At 37.0% G+C, this 22,919-nt stretch overlaps 3 protein-coding genes and 2 non-coding genes across 8 annotated transcripts; 1 reads left to right on the top strand and 4 right to left on the bottom strand.

Annotated features, from left to right (window-relative positions):
- Window positions 1-554: 554 nt before the first annotated feature.
- Window positions 555-1,640, bottom strand: LOC113697178 (uncharacterized). The gene has a single exon (XM_027216672.2). The coding sequence runs from the start codon at window positions 1,278-1,280 to the stop codon at window positions 819-821; it is 462 nt and encodes a 153-aa protein (XP_027072473.2). The 5' UTR covers window positions 1,281-1,640; the 3' UTR covers window positions 555-818.
- Window positions 1,641-4,064: 2,424 nt separating this feature from the next.
- LOC113697166 (lysine--tRNA ligase, chloroplastic/mitochondrial) lies at window positions 4,065-22,728 on the top strand. Its single transcript, XM_027216652.2, has 14 exons — window positions 4,065-4,412; window positions 5,298-5,516; window positions 6,190-6,301; window positions 13,626-13,734; window positions 14,999-15,056; window positions 15,715-15,783; window positions 17,671-17,778; window positions 18,288-18,380; window positions 18,750-18,854; window positions 19,199-19,405; window positions 19,603-19,697; window positions 20,177-20,267; window positions 20,959-21,135; window positions 22,133-22,728. Exons 1-14 carry the CDS (start codon window positions 4,101-4,103, stop codon window positions 22,223-22,225), a joined length of 1,848 nt encoding a protein of 615 aa, XP_027072453.1. The 5' UTR covers window positions 4,065-4,100; the 3' UTR covers window positions 22,226-22,728.
- Window positions 7,060-12,575, bottom strand: LOC113697173 (zinc finger BED domain-containing protein RICESLEEPER 4-like). Of its 4 annotated transcripts, none has more exons than XR_011814696.1 (5): window positions 12,265-12,575; window positions 8,504-8,980; window positions 8,353-8,411; window positions 8,198-8,239; window positions 7,060-7,253 (listed from the first exon to the last, which is right to left on the bottom strand). XR_011814696.1 is itself a non-coding variant. In XM_072049886.1 (5 exons), the coding sequence occupies exons 2-3, from the start codon at window positions 8,969-8,971 to the stop codon at window positions 8,370-8,372; spliced, it is 510 nt and encodes a 169-aa protein (XP_071905987.1). In that variant the 5' UTR covers window positions 8,972-8,980; window positions 12,265-12,575; the 3' UTR covers window positions 7,060-7,253; window positions 8,198-8,228; window positions 8,353-8,369. The 4 variants fall into 4 exon arrangements, 3 of the variants coding, with proteins under 3 accessions (XP_071905987.1, XP_071905985.1, XP_071905982.1); XM_072049886.1 differs by having other exon boundaries at window positions 8,198-8,228; XM_072049884.1 differs by lacking the exon at window positions 8,198-8,239.
- Window positions 10,871-11,005, bottom strand: LOC113719432 (small nucleolar RNA snoR74). The gene has a single exon (XR_003454887.1). It is a non-coding gene; the product is annotated as a small nucleolar RNA snoR74 (small nucleolar RNA).
- LOC113719451 (small nucleolar RNA SNORD24) lies at window positions 11,045-11,137 on the bottom strand. Its single transcript, XR_003454892.1, has one exon. It is a non-coding gene; the product is annotated as a small nucleolar RNA SNORD24 (small nucleolar RNA).
- Window positions 22,729-22,919: the final 191 nt, after the last annotated feature.

Raw genomic sequence — 22,919 nt, 5'->3', positions numbered from 1 at the left:
TTAATTGATTAACATGATAATAGCACTGCAACTAGAACTAAATAAGGGGGTTTCACATAAAAGAATGACAAAGTAGGAAATCTTAGTTAAAGTGCAGAAAACAGGCAGCTTACCAGTAGTGGAGATAAAAAATTTCAGCTGAATTCAAGATGTTAAACACCATTGTTTGGGTGCCAACATCATTCAGCTGATAAAATGCAACACCATACACAAGTAACTTAATGTAGCAAAACATTTGAGCAAAAGGTACACCTAAATGTTTCATTTGCACTCACATTGCCATCCCTTGAATTCGCTACTTAATTTCTTCATAAAATTAACTAATGCAAAGAATGTTTAAATAAAGCATGGTCAAGAACTAAACCAGGAAGTAGGCAATTCCACAGATTATAGTGCCCATAAAAAAATGACAGAAATAAAAAAGAGAAACAAGCTCAAGAACCTAACCAGGAAGTAGGCAATTCCACAGGTTATATTGCCCATTAAAAAAATGACAGAAATAAAAAAGAGACACAAGCTGAAGAACCTTCAATTTCAACAGCAATCCCAAAGCATACGCACTCTAAAAATCTGCTCCTTTTCATTTTTTTTTTCTTTGTTGCTCTTGATATATTACAGAAAAGATCATCTGTTTGTGGAAGTCACAAACTCATGAATTCCACAAAACCAATTCAAAGAGAAAAATGAAAATCTAATCTGAAAAAGTTAACACAAAGTCAGGAGGAGAAAAGATCAATTATATACAGGAATTAAAAGAAGAACACTACTATTATTCCAAAGAAAGTAACTTTACAAAAGACAACAGTCAGCCGATCAAATCAATCTGATAGGGAAGAATCATCATCAGCATCTGGGCGTTGTTGGTGGTAATAAAAATATCGAGAAGTGGTAGAGGAGGAAGAACCAGCACCAGCACCAGCACCATCATCATCATCATCAGCATCTGGGCGTTGTTGGTGGTAATAAAAATATCGAGAACTAGTCGGGGAGGAAGAACCAGCACCATCACCAGCACCATCATCATCAGAACTAGTATCATCATCATCATCATCATCACGGTAATAAGAATAAGTAGGATAGTAATAGGGCTGAGGAGGGACGCAGAGGAAAGTCCAAATGTAAAGAAGCAAGCGGCCAAGCTGTTGAAGAGGGAAGCGGATGACCAGATCCACCATTTGCTGGCCGTCTATGCGTTGATGCTCCCCGAAACAGGCCATTTGCTGCCATACCTCTGCGGAGGTTCTGGCAACTGAAACTAACATTACACTGTTAAATACCATTCTCTTTTTGTATGATTTAGAGTTAAAGAAAAGGATCCTTCCCTTTCTCTTTTTGTATAGACGCTGCTGTATTTTGGATCCTTCAAAACTGTCGCCTGTTTTATCCTGCAAATCGGACTTCTTGCACAACCGACGAGTGACGCCTGTTGTATCTGTCCGTATCTGCTCCGTTTCTTTCTTTTTTCACTTTGCCTTTTCTTCTTCTTATTTATTTCTGTATCTGTCTGTAATTTTCATTCTCGTGCTTGACTTGACGACAAGTGAAACATGACGACCCACATCACATGGGTTTGGGCCGAACTGCTCAACCACTTAGGATTAGGACAGTCTTTTTCCTGGCATGGATCAACCCATGCTCACTAAAATACTAGTCATTTGTTTTTAAGAGAAAGGGAAAAAAGACTTCTTTTTTTTTCTCTTTTGGAGCTCGAAGGAGGGGAGAAAAAAAAAGAAGAGATAAGACAGGACGAGTTATGACACAAACCAAGGGAAGAGAATAAATATGATATTTATATATATATATATATATTTTTTTTTTCTTCCCACGTTGATTGGGAGTTAGGAAGGGAAGGGAAATGATTTTGGCATTATAGGTAGATGATTTTTGAAATGATGTTAGAGTCATATGGTATTATGATTTTTTATTTATAGGGAAAACGTGCTCTGAAGTTTCCTTCCATTTCTCTCTAATTTTGGAGACAAAATTTTTTTAAATCAATCTATCTTTCCATTTTCTTACTTTTTTTTTTCTCACTTAAAATGTCTAAACAAGGGAAAACTCTAAATTTCTCTTATTTTTCTCTCCAACTCTCAACTCCCAAACTCATCTTCCTCAACACTCATACACGATTTATAGCTCTCTGGCTCCCCCTCCCCTGTAGATTAGGGTAGCGTTTCCCTTAGTCCCCCCCCCCCCCCCCCAACAAAAAAAAAAGAGAAGCCATTAACCTTAAAGTATGGAGTATAGCGTTTTGAAATGTTAATACAAAATAGGATGGACGTGACAAGAAAAATATTAGTCATTTTTGTGTGTAGAGAGAGAGAGAGAGAGAGAGAGAGAGAGAGAGAGAGAGAGAGAGGTGGATGGTTGGAGAAATTTTGAGTGCTCTCAATCATTTAACCACATCAATTTTCCAAGCCACCTCCTCATTTTACTCACTACCTCTCTCAAATATTTACCAAAAGGGAAACATAAAATAAAAGAGATGTTAAAAGATGAACACCCTTTTTATTGGAGTCAAATGCTTGTGACATTTTTTTCTTTCTTTTATGCAAGTATATTTGCATATCTAGTCGGTCATGCCATGCTTCCTTAATCTAAACTCGAGCTTAACTTGAGCGGCTCTTTTCCCGAAGGTTTGAAAGCAAATAAACAGTCATCCCATCCCCCTCGCGAGTCTTGGAAAGGTTGGTTTCATTAGAAGATCAAATTGGTGGCTTGATATCATATCAGCACGAGATGATGTCTCGCAGAAGATGTAATGCAGCAGTGACGATGATATATACTAGTATGATAGTTTTAGCGACAAGCACAACTCTAAGATTAACAAATGCCGTTGCCTCAAAATCAATGTGCGTAGAGGGTTGCATGCCGATATGTATGGGGTTAGATAAGGCCACAGATGCGGCTTGTGAAAAGGCCTGCGCTTCAGGATGTGAACAATTGAAAGGTAAGGGAAGAAGTTATACTCTCCCTGCAGAAAACAGCAACAGCTAATTCCGATTCTCATTTGTTCGATCAATTATGTAATTAATTAGCTAGCTTGGTTCAAGTTTTTGAGAACCTGATCATGTAAACATCATCATCCTCTGCAACCATTGGTTGAATTTAACATGCATGCATGCATGCTTGTGTGTGTATGTATATATGTGTCGTCGATGAGAATCTTCCTTGATGATTTTCCCAGATCAAATAATTGTTCCACGGTACAATGAATGATTCTTTTTTTTTTTTTTCTGTATATATATATATATATTACTTCTGTAGTTTGCCAGAGCACAGTACTTCATAAACGCTTGTCAAATTCCCTCAAAGCTCATCGTCATCTCTTCAAAAGTTCAACAAACAGTGAGTGACATTTGGAACTTTTGACTTGAGAGCCCAGTACTCACAAACTTCTCATTAGTCGCTGTTAATCACACCATACATATTACATACGCAAACTACACACATTTTTGTTTCCTGTATGTAGTGTTAATTTGAGTTTAGACGTGAAAGTGATCCCCTAGTGAGGTTGGAACAAGGAAGACCTTATTTGTTGTATGTAGCTCAAATTAAGTCGAATTAGCCTTTACGGGGTTTCAATGTTATATATAAGACTCGAGTTCGTCTAACTATTTGAGTTACTCGGCCTCCAGCAGGGAACTTAGCTAGTGACCACATGCGGTAGTATCTCGTAGGTCACTAGTTCGAATTCTGCCGAGTTAACATTGTTGTGTATTTTTGGACGAGACTTTGTACAATTACGTGAAATTTGTCCGGCAAATGTTTGGATACATCTTGTGTCGTCAAAATTTTTTTTTTTGAATTATTTAGACTCCGTTAACACAAGTTCGAGCTCAAATTTTGACCGAATAAACTTGGGAATGATTTGATTGAGGTCAGTTCCTTTGCACTCCTCCATGCAAGTAGCCAAAGTGGTTCAACAGTTTAAAAGTTTGAAGGACTAAAATGATTGAAGTCAAAAATGAAAGAGTCATCTCAAACTTAGCAAAACATTTTAGGGACTCATCGAGCAATTTGTCCAAAATTCCACAGAGATTTTATGGGATATCCATCCGGGCAGAGAATTGAAGCACGCAGAAAAAGAGGGAAGGAAAATGGCTGTGGAGGCGATGCTGCAGCAGCCATTGAAGTTGAGGCACCTCCTCCATTTTGCTACTACTTCTACTTCTAGAGTGTTATCGGCGAACCCCATTCCTCTTATTTCTTTCAGAAGAACAACCCCTTCTCATCCTATTTGTTCTTCTGCCTTGATTGCCCGTTGCTGCTCTTCTTCTACTGCTGCTGACTCCACCACCACCACCACCGCCGCCCCAAAGCCCGCTGGACGCAGCCGGAGGCCCTCCTCCTCTTCTTCTCCCGCTAACACTTCAGACAGAGATGCCATTCGCGCTATCCGTATAAACAAGGCAATAAAGAGATTCTTTTTTCTTGCCCCCAACAATTGCATTTTCAATATGTTCTTTGACTTGGCTTTGTTGATAGTTTCTGTTTAACTACTTGTATTGAATTGGTGATTTCCTAACTTTAATGGTGTTATTTTGTAAAGGGGTCTGAGTATCTTCCTAATTTTGTTGCACTTCATCAGTAAGTCACTGTGGAACCAGAACCAAAAAAAAAAAACTCATAACACAACTATAAAACAAAGTGATTCTCATGCTATTTACACAAAGCAATAATATTTCGTCTTTGTGGAAAATGCTAGGCCTCTACTAATGGTAAAAGAATTAAAAAAGGAAAAAAAAAGCTAAAACGTTGTGATACTTTCAGCTGTGGCGAGTGATTGACGTACTGATATAAACAAAGATACTACTTTTCATTCTTGTGTTCTTAAAAAGGCCCCTTTGAAGTAGTTTGCTTGCTGCTGGAGTAATGAAAAGTTTAGCCTTATATTGGTTGGTCATGCAGCTAATAAATACCTTCAGTACCGGGCAAAGCATTACATGTTCCAAATGCAAAAACATTAAGCAACATCTGAGGTTTTGAGATCCCTGTCCTTGTAAACGAGATGAGTAATCATCCTTTTTTCTCATGGTGGTTTGCCTAAACTTAGTCTATTTTTTGATTAACTGAATGTGAGAGAGGGAGACAGAACGAAGTTTGGTGGTAACATAGTGTTTGGATAGCTCATTGATTCCAAATAATATTTCGCTTGCATGATAAACACATTTCCCAACCCACCTTTTTATATTCCCAACTACTTTTTAATCTCACATACATCACATCACAAAAAGTGCTACAGCAATTATTTTAAATAATACTCTATCTAAACACACTTGCCCGCCTGCCTGCAGGTACAAGAGTTGAGGAGCAAGGGCTTTGAGCCATATGCTTACCAGTGGGATAGGACTCATACAGCTAATCAGTTACAAGAAATCTATAAAGATCTGGGAAATGGTGAAGAGTCAAATTATGAGGGTGATAATGTCTCGGTGGCTGGAAGAATTGTAGCTCGCAGAACCTTTGGAAAGCTTGCTTTTTTGACTTTGAGGGATGATTCAGGGACAATCCAGGTATGTGTTACTGCAAGGTTCTGGTTAATTTCTCTTAGGACATTTTTTTCCATAGTTTTACAGTCCACAAGAAATATGTCAATGAAATTTTAATCACCAGCCAAGTTTTGAACCTCCTACACAAGTTGCCCACTTAGTGAGAGTTAAACTCTGCCCTGTGACAAAATCCTGTATGTCTACTGTACGGAAAAAGAGACAACTTCTGAAGCCTTTTTCAAAGCTTAAAGTTTTGTTATGCAAGATGGTCTAGGGACAGTGATGTGAATGAATTATTTCTATCTATCTATCTATATATATATATATATATATATATATATATATATGATACTTGATAGCACACCTATATCATTGTGACAGCAATTATAGTTTTGTTTTGTCGAGTATAGCGGAAACCTTGTCTCTTTATTCCGCTCATGCTGACAATTCACTTTCTATTTATTGTTTTCCTGATAGATAGTACATTCTATGAGATCCGTGGGTTTGAAATTGTTAAAATAAAGACTAAGTTTTACTTTGAGGATAATTTTACTGAGAGTTTCTAATAGAGAACCTTGATTTGTGCTCTGGACATTTTAGTCTACTCTTCTTTTTTTCAAGATATTCCTTTTCTTAATAAGTCTTTTTTTGAATATATCTCAAGTTACATTATGTAAACAATTTATTGTTGTTTTAGCTTTACTGTGAGAAGGAAAGACTTGCAAATGAGCAGTTTGAGCAGTTGAAGACAGTTCTTGATGTAGGTGATATAGTGGGCGCTAGTGGCTCAATCAAGCGCACAGAAAAGGGTAAGTTTTCACTGATATTCCTCTCTGTTTTTCTTTGCATCATCTTCCAAATTGTTTGTGAATTGTACGCTATGTTCTTTAGGTGTTTAATATTGGCAGAAAACCTTAATCTGTTAGCGTAACTCTTTTGGTGGATGCTTGTGGTGAGTGAGGGTACTATTGGTAGTCATTTAGCAGTTTCGCATTTCATATGATGTTAAGCAACTAGATAGATGGTATGCTATTAATTTTGTGACCCTAAAGCTTCTAGATTGTTTAGATAATCAGAGCTTTCGCCTGCTTACTTGGGAAAGATGTTAAACTGCACTTGCGGTTCATCACCCTACTGGAGAACTCTGGGTATTGATTGAGAGTCTCCAGTAATCCATAGTTTGGAGAGTAAAAATGATAAATGAAGAACAATCTTGTTAAATTTAATCTTATTCTGGGTGATGACTAGGGCTGCAAACGAGCCGAGTCGAGTCGAGTTTTGGACTTATCGAGCCAAGCTCGACTTAAAAATGGGTGAGCTCGACGAGCCTATAAGAATTGAGCTCGAGCTCGACTCGACTGAAAAAAGCTAAGCTCGAGCTCGACTCGTTAAGGCTCGCGAGTTAATGCTCGATTTCTGGCTCGCGAGCAGCTCGATTTGTGAGCTCGAATTTTTGACTCGTTAACGGCTCGTTAGCTCGAATTTTGGGAATTAATGTAACAAAAAAAAATCATTTGATTAACTAATTCCTAACCAAATTATGAGCATAATCATAGCTTACAATTCATGCCTATAATTGACCATAATTTTTCACATTATCATAATAAAAAAAGGCCTACAAATTTTTCACTAAATACAATCATAAATTTAGAAACTTATTGAATTACAAATTACAAACTAAGCACAGTCATTGAAGTCATTGAAGTCACGAACTTCTTCTCTTCTTAGAAATGTCAGAGGATTCATAGTCCCAGCTCCAACCTGCTCAATACGTCCAAAAGTAAATAAGTGCCAATCAAGGAGCTATACAATAACACCATTTCTATCCTAACAAGGATATAAACAGCAATAAGTTGAGGGTTTACTTGTAATATTCTTGCCATTTCATTCTTCACATGAAGTGCAGATTCAATATTCTGCTATAGATTCTCTAGTGTGCTGTCTTTTACCTTATGATAGTCTAGTCAAGATCCTTGATTAGTTAATATATATATCTGTCATGTTCTGAGCTGTGTGCTAATGACGTTTTTGTCCTCGTGCCAATTACTTTTTTGACCTTTAAAAACTGTCAGCAATCTGTCACAACTCTTTATAGAAACTATACTTGTAGTTTGATCATACTTCCAATACAACAATATATGGCAGTCTAGCCGCACCAGGAAAATAAATACTTACATCAGTTATTTCTGTTTTATTTATAAATTCAAGACTTCCCGAGTAACATTGGAATTATAGCTAGTATGGAGATTGCACTAGTACTACAGGGTTCTTTTGGGATGATTTGTGTGCTTAAGATCAATCAATGTTTGGAGATGCAATGCGATTCTGGAACACTTTCAGTAATGTTAGTACTAATCTAGTCATAGCAGATGCAGAGATTACCCAGGCTTATTCTGCAATGATTCATTTACCTTAGAGCAGTTAAATGTGGTTGCTGCAGGACTTTGTGTGCTAATCATGTAACTTGTATTCTAAAACACTAGTCACCAAACTGAACCAAGCTGGTTGTTGTTGATCTGTTTTAATTTGATCAGCACAAACTCAACTAATTGCATGCTGAGAAAATTTTCTTTTACTTCTAATTGCATGCTTCTGCAAATACTCAACTAAGCCAGACACGTATAGAACTCAAAAGAAAATTTGACAAGCAGCACAAACTAGAAGCTTACAATCTTGGTACTGAAAATGTAGGTGAAAAAACGCACCTACAGCCAATAATGCACCAATAAGCTGCAACTGCTGCACAGCTAAGAAAATCAGGCAAATAACTTCCATTTTAGTTGCAATGAAACCAGCCACCAAATAAATCATATACATATATAAAGAAACCAGCAGCCAAAAAACTGAGAATATAGATTACCTAAAACATGAAAAAGTTCAAGGAATAGGCAATGAAATCTCTTGCGCTGACTTCATTTTCTGCAAAGTAAAAAGAAATAATAAAGACCAAGATTAAGCCAACTATAAAACATATTGTAATAGATGAAAAACGTAATTTGTAACATAATTACCTTATCCCTTTTCTTCACCCCGTGTAGCCTACGACACCAATCCCCAGCACACATTAACATCTCTACAGTTTCTGGAGCTAAAGAAGCACGGTAGGAGTCAAGCACTCTAGTTCCAGCACTAAATGTCGCTTCCGACGCTACGGTGCTAACAGGAATGGCTAAAATATCCGCAGCCATCTTAGGCAAAATCTTGTATTTTGTTGTGCTTTTCCACCATTTCAAAGCATCTAAGTTGACAATATCCAAGCTAGACTTCTCCATAGCACTGAGAAGGCCATCTTCAAAGTAGATATCTAGCTCATTTTTCTCCGGTTGAACGGGTTCCACAGTAGCAATGTGAGATAGAAATTCACACATTCCAGTAACATGTGTCATTGTAGAGGATGAACTATTGCTACTCTTGCTACCTGGTTCATTTGCCACTACTTGAGAGCTTCCTCCAGAATCTCTTGAACTTGAAACATGCATCTCCACATACTCGGCATATAAATCATACAAAGCTTGCCGGACTTTATTTATATTCGCTTGCACTTCATGTGGAGGATATATCAGTGGAAAGCAGTAGTTGATAACTCGCATCTTGAGCCTAGGATCCAAGATGGCTGCTATGGACATCATCAGGTTACACTCACCCCAATACTTGTCAAATTTCATCTTCATCTTCCAAACCATTGCTTGAATAAAGCTGTCTTCATCATTTGCTTTGCAATCTAGAAGCGTTTTTATCCGACAAACTTCATTTAAATATAAATTAGCTGTCGGATAATCACTCCCAGATATTATATGAGTCGCATTCCAAAAAACTCCTAAAATACTGCACACCTTTTTTACCTTTTCCCAATCTTCTGTGGAAGGACAGAAAGTATAGCTTGGCTCTCTGTCTTTGAATCTCGGGAACACCTCATTGAACTTGAGAGCACAAGCTAGCATCTCATAGGTCGAATTCCACCTTGTTTTGCAGTCATAAATCAGCACTCTTTCAGGCAATCGTAGCTGGTGTACAATTTCACCAAAGATCAATCGCCTCCCTTCAGTTTTGTTTACAAACTCTACACTTGCCCTTATGTCATGAATTATTTCTCCAATTTCACTAAGGCCATCTTGAACCATCAGGTTAAGTATGTGAGCACAACATCTCACATGGAATAACTTTCCTTTGGCCAACAAGCACTTGTTTCTCGAGAAGGTGTCCTTCAAACATCGTAGTGCGGTGTCATTATTTGACGCGTTATCAACTGACACTGTATAAATTTTGCTCTCAATGCCCCAATCCAACATGCATTTGTAAATAGCATCTGCAATGGCAATGCCCGGACGTGGAGGGGGAACATGCACAAAGTTGAGAACCCGTTTTTGTAATCTCCACTGGCTGTCAATCCAATGTCCAGTTATAACCATGTATTCAATTTTTTGGTTCTTGGACTTCCAAAGGTCTGTGGTCAAGCTGATTTTCTTGACTTTACTTAACAAATGCTTCAATTTCTGCTTTTCTCTCTCATACACAGAAAGACAATCTTTCTTGTTGGTAGTCCGACTGATTTTTTGCCATTCAGGCATCCCCTTTTTCATCATTAAGTTGAAGCCATCTTCCTCCACAATTGAAAAGGCATGCTCATGCATAAGCACCCACTCAGCTGCGCTTTGTCTCATGGCAGCCATGTCAAACTTGCCAGTATGAAGGAGGGAATGAGCATTTGAGCTAGAATCAGCGGCTGGAAAATTGAGTTTTTGCTGGCGTGCCTCTATTATTTTCAGCTTCTCCAATCGTTTTGGACAATTTTTCCGATGCCTTAACAAACTTGAAGTTGTACCGGTCTTCGTCTTTTTGAATCTAGACTGGCAATGCTTACACTCTGAGTAAATTGTCTTCTGAGGCCCAATTTCCACATCTTCGAAATCATCCCATGCTTCAGATTTTCTGGCTCTCTTTTTCTTTTTAAAAGCGTCTAGAGTATCACCTTCAATAGTATCTTGGTTTGATCTTTGAACAGGTGCTTGTGTATCACCTTCTAACTGCTCGTCTTCGCTTCCTAATTCTTCATCGCCAAGAGAGTATTCTAGCTCTTCCTCGTTGTCATTTTCACCCTCTGTATCAATGATATTCACAGGACTAGTGGAATTCGCACCAGTCCTACCTAGCTGTGAAGACGCATCTTCGGCAAACTTATCCATATTATGATCCAACTATGAACAAAGGAAAATAACAAAACATGTTTAGACAGCCATCTTTTACTCTCAAACATTCAATGCTATAAAACACATAGAACTAACAAAAAAATAGCACTTAAGCAGCCCCAAAAAAATAGCACTTAACTGCAAAAAAAAAGCGCTCTAGTTCCACCACTTAACATTGATCAACAATGCTAACATTTCAGCACAATAATAACATTTCAGATACATTGTGAGCTCAAGAGGTTCACCCAATAACAATGCCAAGTTTTATTTCCCTGAAGTTTACTAGAGACACATTCACGGTAAATAGCAGCAAGCCCCTGCTTTTTCATCAGGTTATACTACCGACAAGTCCAATGAAAAACCCCAGGCCTCAGAGATCTTGGTGGATAGAAAATCATCAAGTGGGTAGATAAATTACCCATCAAGAGTAGCAAATATCTATTTCTCACATCACAGGCCCTTCTCTTCAATTTTTGAAAAATTGCTGGAACATTCCACTCAGATGCATCATGTCATCTGTTCACCTCAATTTATTTATGACTTTTTAGTGTAAAAAACAAATTTAATTATAGGATTGTTTTTTCCAACAACTGAATCTTGGACCTCAATCGATGTAGGGATATTTGTTTGCCTAAAGGAAAAGAAAAACAACTTAATCATGAACCTGAAGTTAAAAAGTTAACTACTAACCTAACCAATGTAAGCAAAATATATAACATTTGTATGTAGCCTTCAATACAAATTATAAAATTAAGAATATCAAGTTGAACAGAAGTCTACAATAATTTTCTAAATCCCAAAATGTCTAAATCTCAAATCCAAACCTCAAGATTTGAAAGATATTCGTAAGAACAGCATTTTACGAAGTTTCTTATTATCATTCCCAGTAATCTTTATATATGGAATTGGAGGATCAGATGCATTTTTTAGGCTTCCAACTTCTGCTCTAGTTTCACCTGAATATTACTGCCTTTAGATGTTTTTTAAATACAGATACATGGAAATCGTACGTGCAAAAGGGTTTGCTAGTAAATGACCAAAATCAAATACGTTGTGAGCATTGGAATTCCAAATTTGGTAGTGATACAGAAATCTGAGACATCACATCTTTGGAAAATTGGATGCTTTTGCAATCTTACGAACATCATCAAGGTTGCATCAGCAATTCTTACGGAGAATGATAAATGGGAATCCGTTTGATTTTTTCATAACTCCCATGATCACCAGTTCACCACCACTACCCCAACTGGGCTCAAATCTTTGCCACAGCAAGACATAGTAGCAAATCAATTTAAGTAGGAAACGATAGTTTTTACATGTTATTTTCCAAAACTATATATCAAAAGACAAGAAAATTAGTAGATAAAAAAATTTAAAAAAAATTGTATCCTTGTCACCAAAAAATCCTAAAAGCATAGGTAACAACATACGCAGGTGTGCAAAAAAAAGAAAAAAACAATAATTTGAGCTCAAAAATGCATCTATTCCAGCTAAAATACCAGTTAAATTAACTAGAGGGAAGCAACAAACTTCAGACAAGAGAAAGGAAGACGGAGGGGAAGGAATACCGAACGGCCCGAACCAACCTTAAATTGGAAATCAAATTGAGGGCTTTAAGATGCGCCGTGGAGGAAGACAGATGGTTAGCAGTCCTTAAGACGCACCGTGAAGGAAGTCAAGCCTCTGTCCGAATACAGCTGAGCCAACGACGAAGGCGAGTTGCAGTCGAATTGCTTCGAGAGGAAGAAGGTTTCTCTCGAATGAAGTCGAATTGCAGTCGAATGAGGCCTGAACGGTAGCAGTGGCGGTGTCGCGGTGGTGGCTGTGGTCAGCGCGGTGCACTCGTGGGTGGTGGCGGCGATGGCTAGGGCTTGAGAAGGTGTGAAAGAAAGAAGGAAAGAATGTGGTAGAGCCGTAGGGGTCCAGGTCCTAGAGGAGAAGTAATAAGAAATGGAATTGGGGAAAGTAATTTTTGCTATGAGCGACAGAGCGAGCCTCCGTCTGAATTCTGATACTCGAAGTCGAATTCCATCCCAATTCCCATGTTATAACTTAGTAATTAACTATATAAATAAGGGCATTTTTGTAATTTTACAAAGCTCGTCGAGCGGCTCGACGAGCTAACGAGCCTAATAGAGGATGGCTCGAGTTCGACTCGATTTATAAACGAGCCGCTCGAGCTCGACTCGAGTTCGAATTTGACCGAACTCGACTCGAGCTTTGACTCGAGCGGCTCGCGAACGGCTCGCGAGCGGCTCGAATCGTTTGCAGCCCTAGTGATGACCTCTGTGGACTATAATTTTTCTAGTTTCTAAGTTATTGTTGAATTCCTTACTATTGATGTACCTATCATTTGGATTCTATGATTCTCAAATTGTTAAAGTCTGAAAGATTTGCTTTTAACACTGTCTTTGGTTTTTCAAATAGTAGTTAGTTAGGATAAGTTATAGCTATAGTTTTTGTTAATGGTATGACATAGGATTACTCAAGGTGCGAGTATCACTCAACTTAGATTACTAAGTTGCTTTATATGCATTGGATTGTGTCCAGTAAATTGTAAAGTTACCTTACAATTTTATAGTTATCATCCTTATGAAATTTCGAGTTGCTTGGAGCTCCTTTGGAAATACACGCATATATCAAAATGGTGACCTAGCATAAACTCTTACAGATGTGTTTTTTCAAATACGATGAACTGCTTTGATTTTTATTATCTGAAATTCAATAGGTATGATCCACTCTAAAATTTAACAACTAATGTTAATTTAGTAAACCCATAGTCTAGTAAGTTACTTGGTGTGGAAATTATGTTGTTTATTTGCTGAATACGGGTTCATCCTTTCTTGTCATTGTTGTTTTTTGTACTAAACAAGCATGTATTTCATGATTCTTTGCTGTTTCTAGTGATTTCTCTGCCTTTCATAACTTTTTCTTTTCTTTTCTATAGGGGAGTTATCAGTGCGTGTGATCTCATTTTCAATTCTCACCAAGTCGCTGCTGCCACTGCCGGACAAATATCACGGTCTAACTGATGTTGATAAGCGTTACCGCCAACGGTAAGAGTCTTTCCCAAACCCATGTTAAACAATGTAGATATATATATATTTACGTGGTCATGCATCAATTAAACATTTCCCATTCTGCTGGCGCATGAACATGTTTCGAGATTTTAGTGACAGTTGCATGGTTGGAAAGGACCTGGTGTTGAAGTTCATTCTTCCACCTAAATGTGATGTCATCTGGATGCATGGATATACAGTCTTGCGAGGAAGACATAACAAATTTCCCTCTTAGCATTTGGTTCATTGAACGTCACTCTCTCCCTCACAATATCTGGCAAAAACATACACATATAGACACCATTCTCTCTGTCAGTCTGACAAACAGACAAAGAAAGACACATAGAATATTCACACTCTGAGTACAGAATCAGTTACATTTGTTGCTACTTCATTCAGTATCTGGTTGTTTACATTATATTTAAGGTGAAAAGTTTTAGTTTCTTGAACTCAACTCGAACATGCTATTTTGTCTCATGTTAAAGTACATTAGGTATGGCAAGGATTAGGATCCAGAAAAAAAAGAGCTCTTTTGATTTAATTTTAAGAAGTTCTAGGGAAATTGAAAGATTAGGAATCAGTTGTTTAAGAAAGTCATGTAGAAATGTTGTTTGGTGAATTTAGTTGGATGTCCATCTCCCTGCGGCCAGGGACATGCTGAAGTTAGACAAGTCAATATTACGTGTTAAGTCCCAAAAATGGCTAGTACTTTCAGAGACCGATATATTGACATAGATTATAGCTTAATATTGCTATATTCATTAACTCAATAGGAGTAAAGGATGTACAGATAGGATGGGGAGATGAACTGCATAACTGCAAGTTCAAAGCTTTCTGCACTCAGTTTAGTCTGTGTGGGGTGTGCAAAAGAATGAACAACTGAGATGTCTCATCTCTAAGGGTTCTTCTTGATGACTTTTGGCCCGTTCAGTTTTTGCTTTTTGGATGCAGGCCAAGTTTTTGGTTTTGGTTAATATTAGTTCTAGTTGAGTAACATCCTTAAAGCTTCTTTAATGGCATGAGGAATGAGATATGTGGCTTCTTTTCTTCTTTCCTTGAATAGTGGCTGATGCAGATCTGAACTTTTTGTATAAAGCAATTTATGTTTGTAGAATCAGACACTGTAATTTTCCACAGGTTTGTCAAACAGAGAAGAAAGAGCATGTACATTTATGTTTCCAGGCCCTAAACATATGCTTTGGTCCTATTTACACTGCCATGGGACTGTGTTTGATTGACGCCCAACTCTTTTTATGCTTAGGTATGTGGATATGATAGCAAATCCTGAGGTAGCTGATATATTTCGCAAAAGAGCAAAGGTCAGTTTATCTTGAGCTGTTTTCTAATGTCTTAACTGGGTCAATTGGCTTATGGTATTCCTTGCATAATCCAATATGCCTTTTTTTCTTGTTATATTGCCCCATCTCTCTTTCCTTTACGTTCTTCATGCTGGCTTTTATTTTATTTTATTTTGTATATCGTTCTTTTCAATTTAGTTATCAAAAGTGATATCTTTCCTGTCGCTAAATGATATGCATTATCTTGGTTAATCATTATTTAGTTGACTTTGAATAATTTGAAAAAAAAGTGATGAACAATATCGATTCGCTTTTTTTTGATTGGAAAGCTTTCAGACAAAATAATAAAAGTGGTGCTCTTACTTCAGAACATGCATTACCATCTTTCTTACTTTTCTCGATATTTTACTTTTTTTATGAAGCAATTTGGCTTCCTAAAATGAGGTTAATCAATTTTTGAACTTCTTCTGGTGAGTAGTTTATTGCTAGCTCTTTCCTTATGGCAAATGGAATGATGCCGGAAATTTGATGCTTTTTGGGACTTGTTAATATGCATATTATTGAGCTGCAAATAGTTTGTATTTTTTGGATGCTTCTATTTGAAACATTACATTCTTTTCTTGTTAAACTCTAGCATGTTTTTATGGTTATGATGCTGATATTTACTTTCCTTCAGTAGATTGTCTCAAAGATACGCAACACAGTGGAATCTCTAGGGTTCATTTCAGTTGAAACACCAGTGCTTCAGGTTGATATATTTCTCTCAATGTATCATGGTTTTAAATTAAGAGAAACTTGATTTTCATATGCGCTGGATTTGTTTTCATAGTACGAATTTGATGGATGAGAATTAGTTAACATTCTAGTTATTATTTGAAGCTTCTTTGGCTTTAATTTCTTGTAAGAATTTTTAATTGCTAAGAGATTCCAATTTTCATCTACTGGAATTGCCTGGTGTAAGTAGTGAGCATAATATATGGCAGGTCACAAACATTGATAATACGATAAATGAACCAGGCACCAATTTATGGTCTGAGTGCAAGTCACAAATTAAGAAATTAATTTGTCTGTTCTGATGGTGATGTGGATGCAATATTCTTGAATAAAAGGTGAATGTAGACTGCTTTTAGATTGATTAAGCATCAAAGATGCTGGAAAATAAGGATAAAAGTTTTTGATGTGTGGATATCAAGTTCTAGTTGAGCACGAAAGGCTGAATTACGAAAATAATAGGCAAAAAGAAAGAGAAATTGTCATACTAGAAGTTCTGGAAGAAAGAGAAATAAAATGGTATTGTTTTTGGTTTCATAATGGGAAATACCTGGTATTATTACAGAGAGAAAAGAAAAGAAGAGAAAGCCAAGAAACTCTATAAAAAGACAGACTGGAGCTAAAAAGAAATATCCTGAGGGACATATAGGGAGGAAATAGGATCTAATTTGATTGACCTGACTTGACTGCATAAGATTTGTGGTTTATGAATGACCTGTTTCCTGCAGTAATGATTACCCTGTGCATTTGACTTGCAGATTTTTCAAGATTCATGTCAAATTATATGACTTCCAAATGTAGTCCATAAAGTGCAATGTTTAGTCTTCAAATTTCCTTTGGGTAAACATGTCCTTTTGTGAATGTGTAGCCATATACTTTGAATGTTGGGCTTCAACAAATATAATCTAGTATGTAATGGGCACACAAGAAATGCATTGAATTCACTCTTTTTTAACGGATCAATGCAATGTAACTTCCACATATTATGTATGAGTTGCATAGGAGACATCTCTATTCCCTGCACCCCTGGAACCTTGAATTCCAATTGCTTAGCTCTCAATTTGCCTCCAACCATTGAATGAAATGTGAACAATCCATCCTCAGCTCTTTGAAAGAAGGTGCCGCTTCCGGCTATATTGGTGCTTGAAACAATTCTGTCTTCTCCATATATCTCTAGAGTCAATAATTTTGTAGCAGGAAATAATGAACTTGTCCAAATGGCTAATGTAATGAAATAGGGCATAGTTAATAAAGTTATGGTATCCGAGAAATAAAAACTACTCAGTGTCCACAATACAGAAACCAAGATATAGTTTGAGGATAAGAGAGGCTATTCCAAACTATTTGAGGTACGTGAAGTAGTCAAACGTCTTAAGTTCCTTGAATTTTCATTTTTTGGTACGAAAGTTTCAGAGCGCAGGTTGATATCCAGCTCTTCTGGAGCCATATAATGCTCTATAGGAACACAGCGAGTGGTTGAGGAAGACTGAATTGGGAGGAAACCCTCATACATATGCCCATCATATCCACTGGCAAGTAGTTTTCATGCCATTGTTTCAGTTGCACTCAGTGCATTGCATTTACCTTTTGATTACCTCTATTTGGATTTTACTCAATATTTTCTGCATCAATCTGACATTTGAAGCATTTCGTTGTGTAGAATTACAATTATTAATTCAGCTCTCTAGCAATTTTCTGATGGAGCACCTTTTGTATCCTCTCTCTCAACCAAAGAAATGGTTTACATGTGCCTGCATATAGATAGTATATTCTAATCCTATTATCCAATTTGCATTCGCAATCCATTAAGTAAGAACCGGACAATTATTTGTGCATTTGGATTTTAATTGGTTTCATCTACTAGGGAGCAGCTGGAGGAGCAGAAGCTAGGCCATTCATTACATATCATAACTCTCTTGGAAGGGATCTTTATCTGAGGATTGCGACTGAGCTCCATCTGAAGAGAATGCTAGTGAGCTGTCCATTTTTCTTTACATTTTGTTGTCTGGAAAGCTAGTAGTGTGACAGTTTTTATATTTGACTTGCAATGCAAGAAAGAGAAGTAACGTTTTATTGCTTAAGTCAGAAATTTAACCATTTTAACTAACTTCTAGCGATAGTACAACTTCTCGTACTGTTTGGTTTTGTAATGGATCTTCCAGATTCTTACCTCTTTGCCCTTTTCCAGTTAACCTCATCCAGCACTCTGCTTTCTGCATCTGTCTGTTATTTATGCATGCCACCACTCTTAGCCACTAAATGAGCTTTCCTGCAAACATCTTAAATATGCTTTATGAACCCTTTGTACGCTTCTTGCTAGTTTTTCTGCAAGGTAACAGGTTGAGCATGAAATGTTGCTTGGGGCCTTTCATACTTTCTTTTGCAGTCTTCTTTCTCTTCCAGATTCCATGTGTTCCTGATAATTGATATAAATCCCCTATAAACTTCTTGTTATGATAAGATATTAATTACCAATGACAGGTAGGGGGGTTTGAAAAAGTATACGAGATTGGTCGTATATTCAGAAATGAAGGCATTTCCACCCGCCATAACCCTGAATTTACCACCATAGAAGTAAGTCTCTCTGTAGCTTGTTTTGATCTCATCTTTTCCCACTTGGTAATGGTCAAGTGGATTTTGTCTATGTACCTATGGGCTTGTTCTGGGTTGATTAATTTAACTGATTATACATTCTGATTTTGGATAATCAGTTTTCGTTATGTTCTCGGTTGCTCTTGTATTTTGATTATAGATTTTTTGATGACCAAAAAGCTAAAATCTATAATCACCCAAAAGGTAGCTTTTGCTGTTTCTGATTATTCTCTATAATCAGATTTTGTAAAATCTAAAGCAATTGAGAACAAGGCCTATGTGCTATTGCTTCCATTTAATATTAATCTCCATGAACCTTCATTTTAATTTTGTTGTAGCTTTTGAATGTAGATGTATGAAGCATATTCAGACTACCAAAGTATGATAAATATGACAGAAGAGATCGTGACACGATGTGCTCTTGCAGTTCATGGCACACTTAACATTGAATATCAGGTAAGTACAGTTTGCTGTTGTCTTTTTCCCTCTGATTCAACCTCTTGGTTTTGAGGGGGTTAAAAAGTATATTTTGCTCTTAGCATATGGCTGGATGATGAAAATGGATGAGTTGCCTTCGTTCCTTTTCATCCATGTCAAATACTTTGTGAAGTTTCATTTATTGGGTCATATTTGCTCAAGATGATTCTGACCTGTTAATTTTGGAAACAAAATTGATTTTCGGAGTAGCTTCAAATTAATTGTCAGTTGTGCTCTGGTATTATTGAATCTATTGGGGTTATTGTACTTAGACCAATCCATGTTGTTTAAAATTGGTGATAGATTAATAACTTTCTTTGCAGGGGATAGGAATATGCTTAGAGAGGCCTTGGAGGCGGGAAACAATGCACAATCTTGTCAAAGAAGCCACTGGGATTGATTTCTTGAAGTTTGGTGATGATCTCAAAGCTGCAAAAGAAGCTACCCTTAAAGCACTTGATTATAGTCATGATAATCAAGACACATTTTCAATTGAAGCATGCCTATCTGTGGGCCATGTGCTAAATGAGGTAGATCTGAAACATCTGTTGGATATTCACTATGAATTTGTGGAGGCATATATTGAAGAATTATTTTATTTTTGTAGTGGGAAATTTCTGACGGAAGCCACTAGAATACTTGACTTGAGTTATGTCAGCATGCTTCTTTCCTTTTTTCTGTGCCATCTTGAGACTTTACAAGTTGCTTGTTTCTTCATCTTTTCCAGGTTTTCGAAATTGTGGTAGAACCACAGCTAATACAACCCACTTTTGTTTTGGATTATCCTATTGAAAAATCACCACTAGCCAAACCGCACAGAAGGTACTAAAGCTTTGTTTTGGAAGTGGTATGCTTCAATTACTCAGCAGTGCATTAGGAACAGTTCCTCATTTAATATTTAATGTGGGTTATCTTGCATGGATATGTTATGATTGGTACCTAACGTGTCAGAATTTTGAGGAAGTTCTTTCTATTTTTTCTTCATAGCCTTTTTGTCAGTCTCTGATTTGAGACAAAGTGCAATCTGTTTCTAATCAAGAACCATTATCAACAATGAATATGAAATAGGAATTGTATTCTGTTATGGTGGATGGAGGAGTTAGTCAATATTGTTTTGTTGTCTGGTCATGACTTAATCCACTTTTATACTGTGTTGGACCTTTTCTTAGCAGATGTTTGGTACTTCTTTGGTTTGCACCTTGTGTAACATAAGTCGTGTCCTCCCCTTAGTACCCTATACTAGTATGTCTTCTACATGAAAATACAGTCACGTATCTTAATTTAGCTTCTTTTCTTCTCAGGCATGCTGGCTTGACCGAGAGATTTGAACTCTTCATATGTGGTCGTGAACTGGCAAATGCCTTTTCTGAACTAACTGATCCTTTGGACCAGGTATCCTTGGTAATCCCTTTTTTTTTTTGGGGGGGGGGGGGTTGTGGGAGAATGCAGTAGGCTTTACACCCTTCATCTCCTAGGAAGGAAGCTTTCCGTCTCAGATTGCTATCTATAATTTAATGCCTAATCACGCTTGGAATAGAAATCTTCATTTTCCTTGGACGGTGTAATTGTTTAATTGGTAATGCAAGTGGAGGTGATTGTAAGTTGATTTTTTTTTGAAGTGAATGCATCTTGTTTTTGTTGTATTTTAGCGTCTGGATGTAGAAATATTTGACTGAATGATGTAAGTTCTTTCCTTTTGTTTCATGTCTTTTAAGTTATATTGCATGTTTTGCCATTAAAGAAACTGTCAGAATGAGAATGAGTTTAAAAAGTTTGTAAAACACAGATATGACTGTCCATTGGATCAAGTTATCAACTAAGACACTGCACTATTGTATTGTTATGAGATTGACCATTTCTAAGATTGTCGTTTTCTTTAAACTGATATTCTAAATTCTTTCAGAACAAGTTTTTGATTAGTCATGGAAAGCTGTGCAATTGGGGATGTTCATGTTTCCATTGATGCTTAAGTCTAATGGTTTTGTTTTGCAATGGCCCTGCATTTGAAACACCGACATAAGTATGTGGGTGCCTATGTTGTTGAAGCTGCATTAAATTTATTGATTGTTATCCATGGATTTAGAGAGCACGTCTGGAAGCTCAAGTGAGGCAGCATAATGAGAAGAAAACAGCAATTGATGCAGAATTAGTTGATTGTGAAGAAAATAAAAACAAAAGTGATGATGACTCATATGAAGTAACTCTTGATGAAGACTTTCTGACAGCTCTAGAATATGGGATGCCTCCTGCTTCTGGAATGGTATGCATATCTGATCCCTATTTATAATAGACAATCAAGGGGTAATATTCTAATGCAAAATTCCAGTTCTTGGAATTCTTTGAACATCCACTGGTTCCTCTATGAATTGACCAAGAGGAACTTTCTGACTCCTAAAGTGGGCCACAAGTTGCATGGTCTATAGACAATTAATTTATCCTTGTTAAAACGTGTGAATAGGTATTTCTTTTTGAACTAAAAGCATGCACTTTCTATACTACCATTTTTGAAATATAGCCCCCGTCTTGCTTTGGTTATCTCATGTCAGCTCCTCAATGCCTGGTAGTTCTGACTTCTGACTGATCTGTGACCTGTCAAATGGTTTACTTTCGCCTTTCACTTTCTTTGATTGGGAGAAGAGTCGATGTAAGTATTTTAGGTCTTATTTTGGCTAGTTTGTATACTGTGATTTAATTTAGACCATGTATCAAATTTGTCTTAAGATAAGATGTTCTAAGGCTTGGACGGTACACGAAAGGTTTACAGTAGCATTTCTTTACTTTTTCTGGTTTCTTTTCTTCTTTTGCTGCTACTAGGTAAGCCATATATTCACATTATGAAAATAAAATTATTGTCTACCTTTTTTTTTATTTTTATTTTGTCTGAGTGAGTCTGCTGTCTACCTACAATAAGAAGTTAAATGAGCGCAATTTTCATTTCGTCATTTAGCTCTGCATTACCATTCCATCGTAACTAAGGTACCCTTTGTTAACATGATGTAACAGTAGACATGCTAGTAAAACTTTACTGACCAGTAGTTAGCCTAACACTCAATTCATAAATTTGGTATTCCATACAGAGTAATATATCCAATATATACTCGGTATGCATCTTTAGTCACTATTTACTCAAGCTTGACTGCGTCATAGAAGTTGAGGTTAAGTGAATCAAAGATTAGTTAATTATGTCTTAGCTTTTTACCAGCTGTGCTTTTTAGTAATCATGGTATCTAATGCACATAGACCATTGTTCTTTTCAGGGGCTTGGCATTGATCGGCTAGTGATGCTTCTTACTGACTCTGCAAGTATTCGTGATGTTATTGCTTTTCCTGTCCTTAAGAATCAGCAGTAGTTTATGCAGTTGCTGGCCAATTTGGTTTCTGGCTGTTTGGCTACCTTGTTGATGAAGGTTTCTACTCTAGGATGCTAGCTGTTCTGAAATGAAGTGAAGGTTTGATGCCTTGGCTGTTTGCTATCATTTTCTTCCACAAAATGCTGCAAAAGAAGTGTTTTTTGCCTGCACGGTTAGGCAAGAGCTCTAGTTCTTCATACTCACCTTTGGTGGTCTATACTGCCCTGGCTGCTTGAAACACTCATGTTATGTGTTTCTGTTATATTCTCGATTTCATCCATAAACCCCATTGTACATGTATTAGAGAAGTCTGATGAATCTGTTGACACTGTATACGCGGATTAATATTCTATCCATCATATGGGCAGAATCTTACTTATACAAGTAAATCTAGGTTAATGCCAAGTCATTCTTGATCTGTACTTGACGGTAATGGGTTCAGTTCTGACATTTGAGATATTGATTAGTAGTGTATGATTTTTGGAAAAAGTGATTCTGCTGCATATGTGCTACTAGTGTTGTCTTTTGTTTATTTGGTGATTGGAGACTAGGGAACTATTGTTCCCAACTCGTGAAGGCTGCGGGTGCCCTATTTGATCTTTAAGGTTTGTTGGGGGCTTTTTGCACTTGCCTGTGACAAAATCAACTGGTATGATATCCAGAAGGAAGTTATTCCATTATTGTAATTTATCAA

The sequence above is a fragment of the Coffea arabica genome, chromosome 1e (genome assembly GCF_036785885.1).
Source record: "Coffea arabica cultivar ET-39 chromosome 1e, Coffea Arabica ET-39 HiFi, whole genome shotgun sequence".
Taxonomy (NCBI): domain Eukaryota; kingdom Viridiplantae; phylum Streptophyta; class Magnoliopsida; order Gentianales; family Rubiaceae; genus Coffea; species Coffea arabica.
The sequence above is the reverse complement of the archived record's forward strand: the minus strand, read 5'-3'. Positions and strand labels throughout refer to the sequence as shown.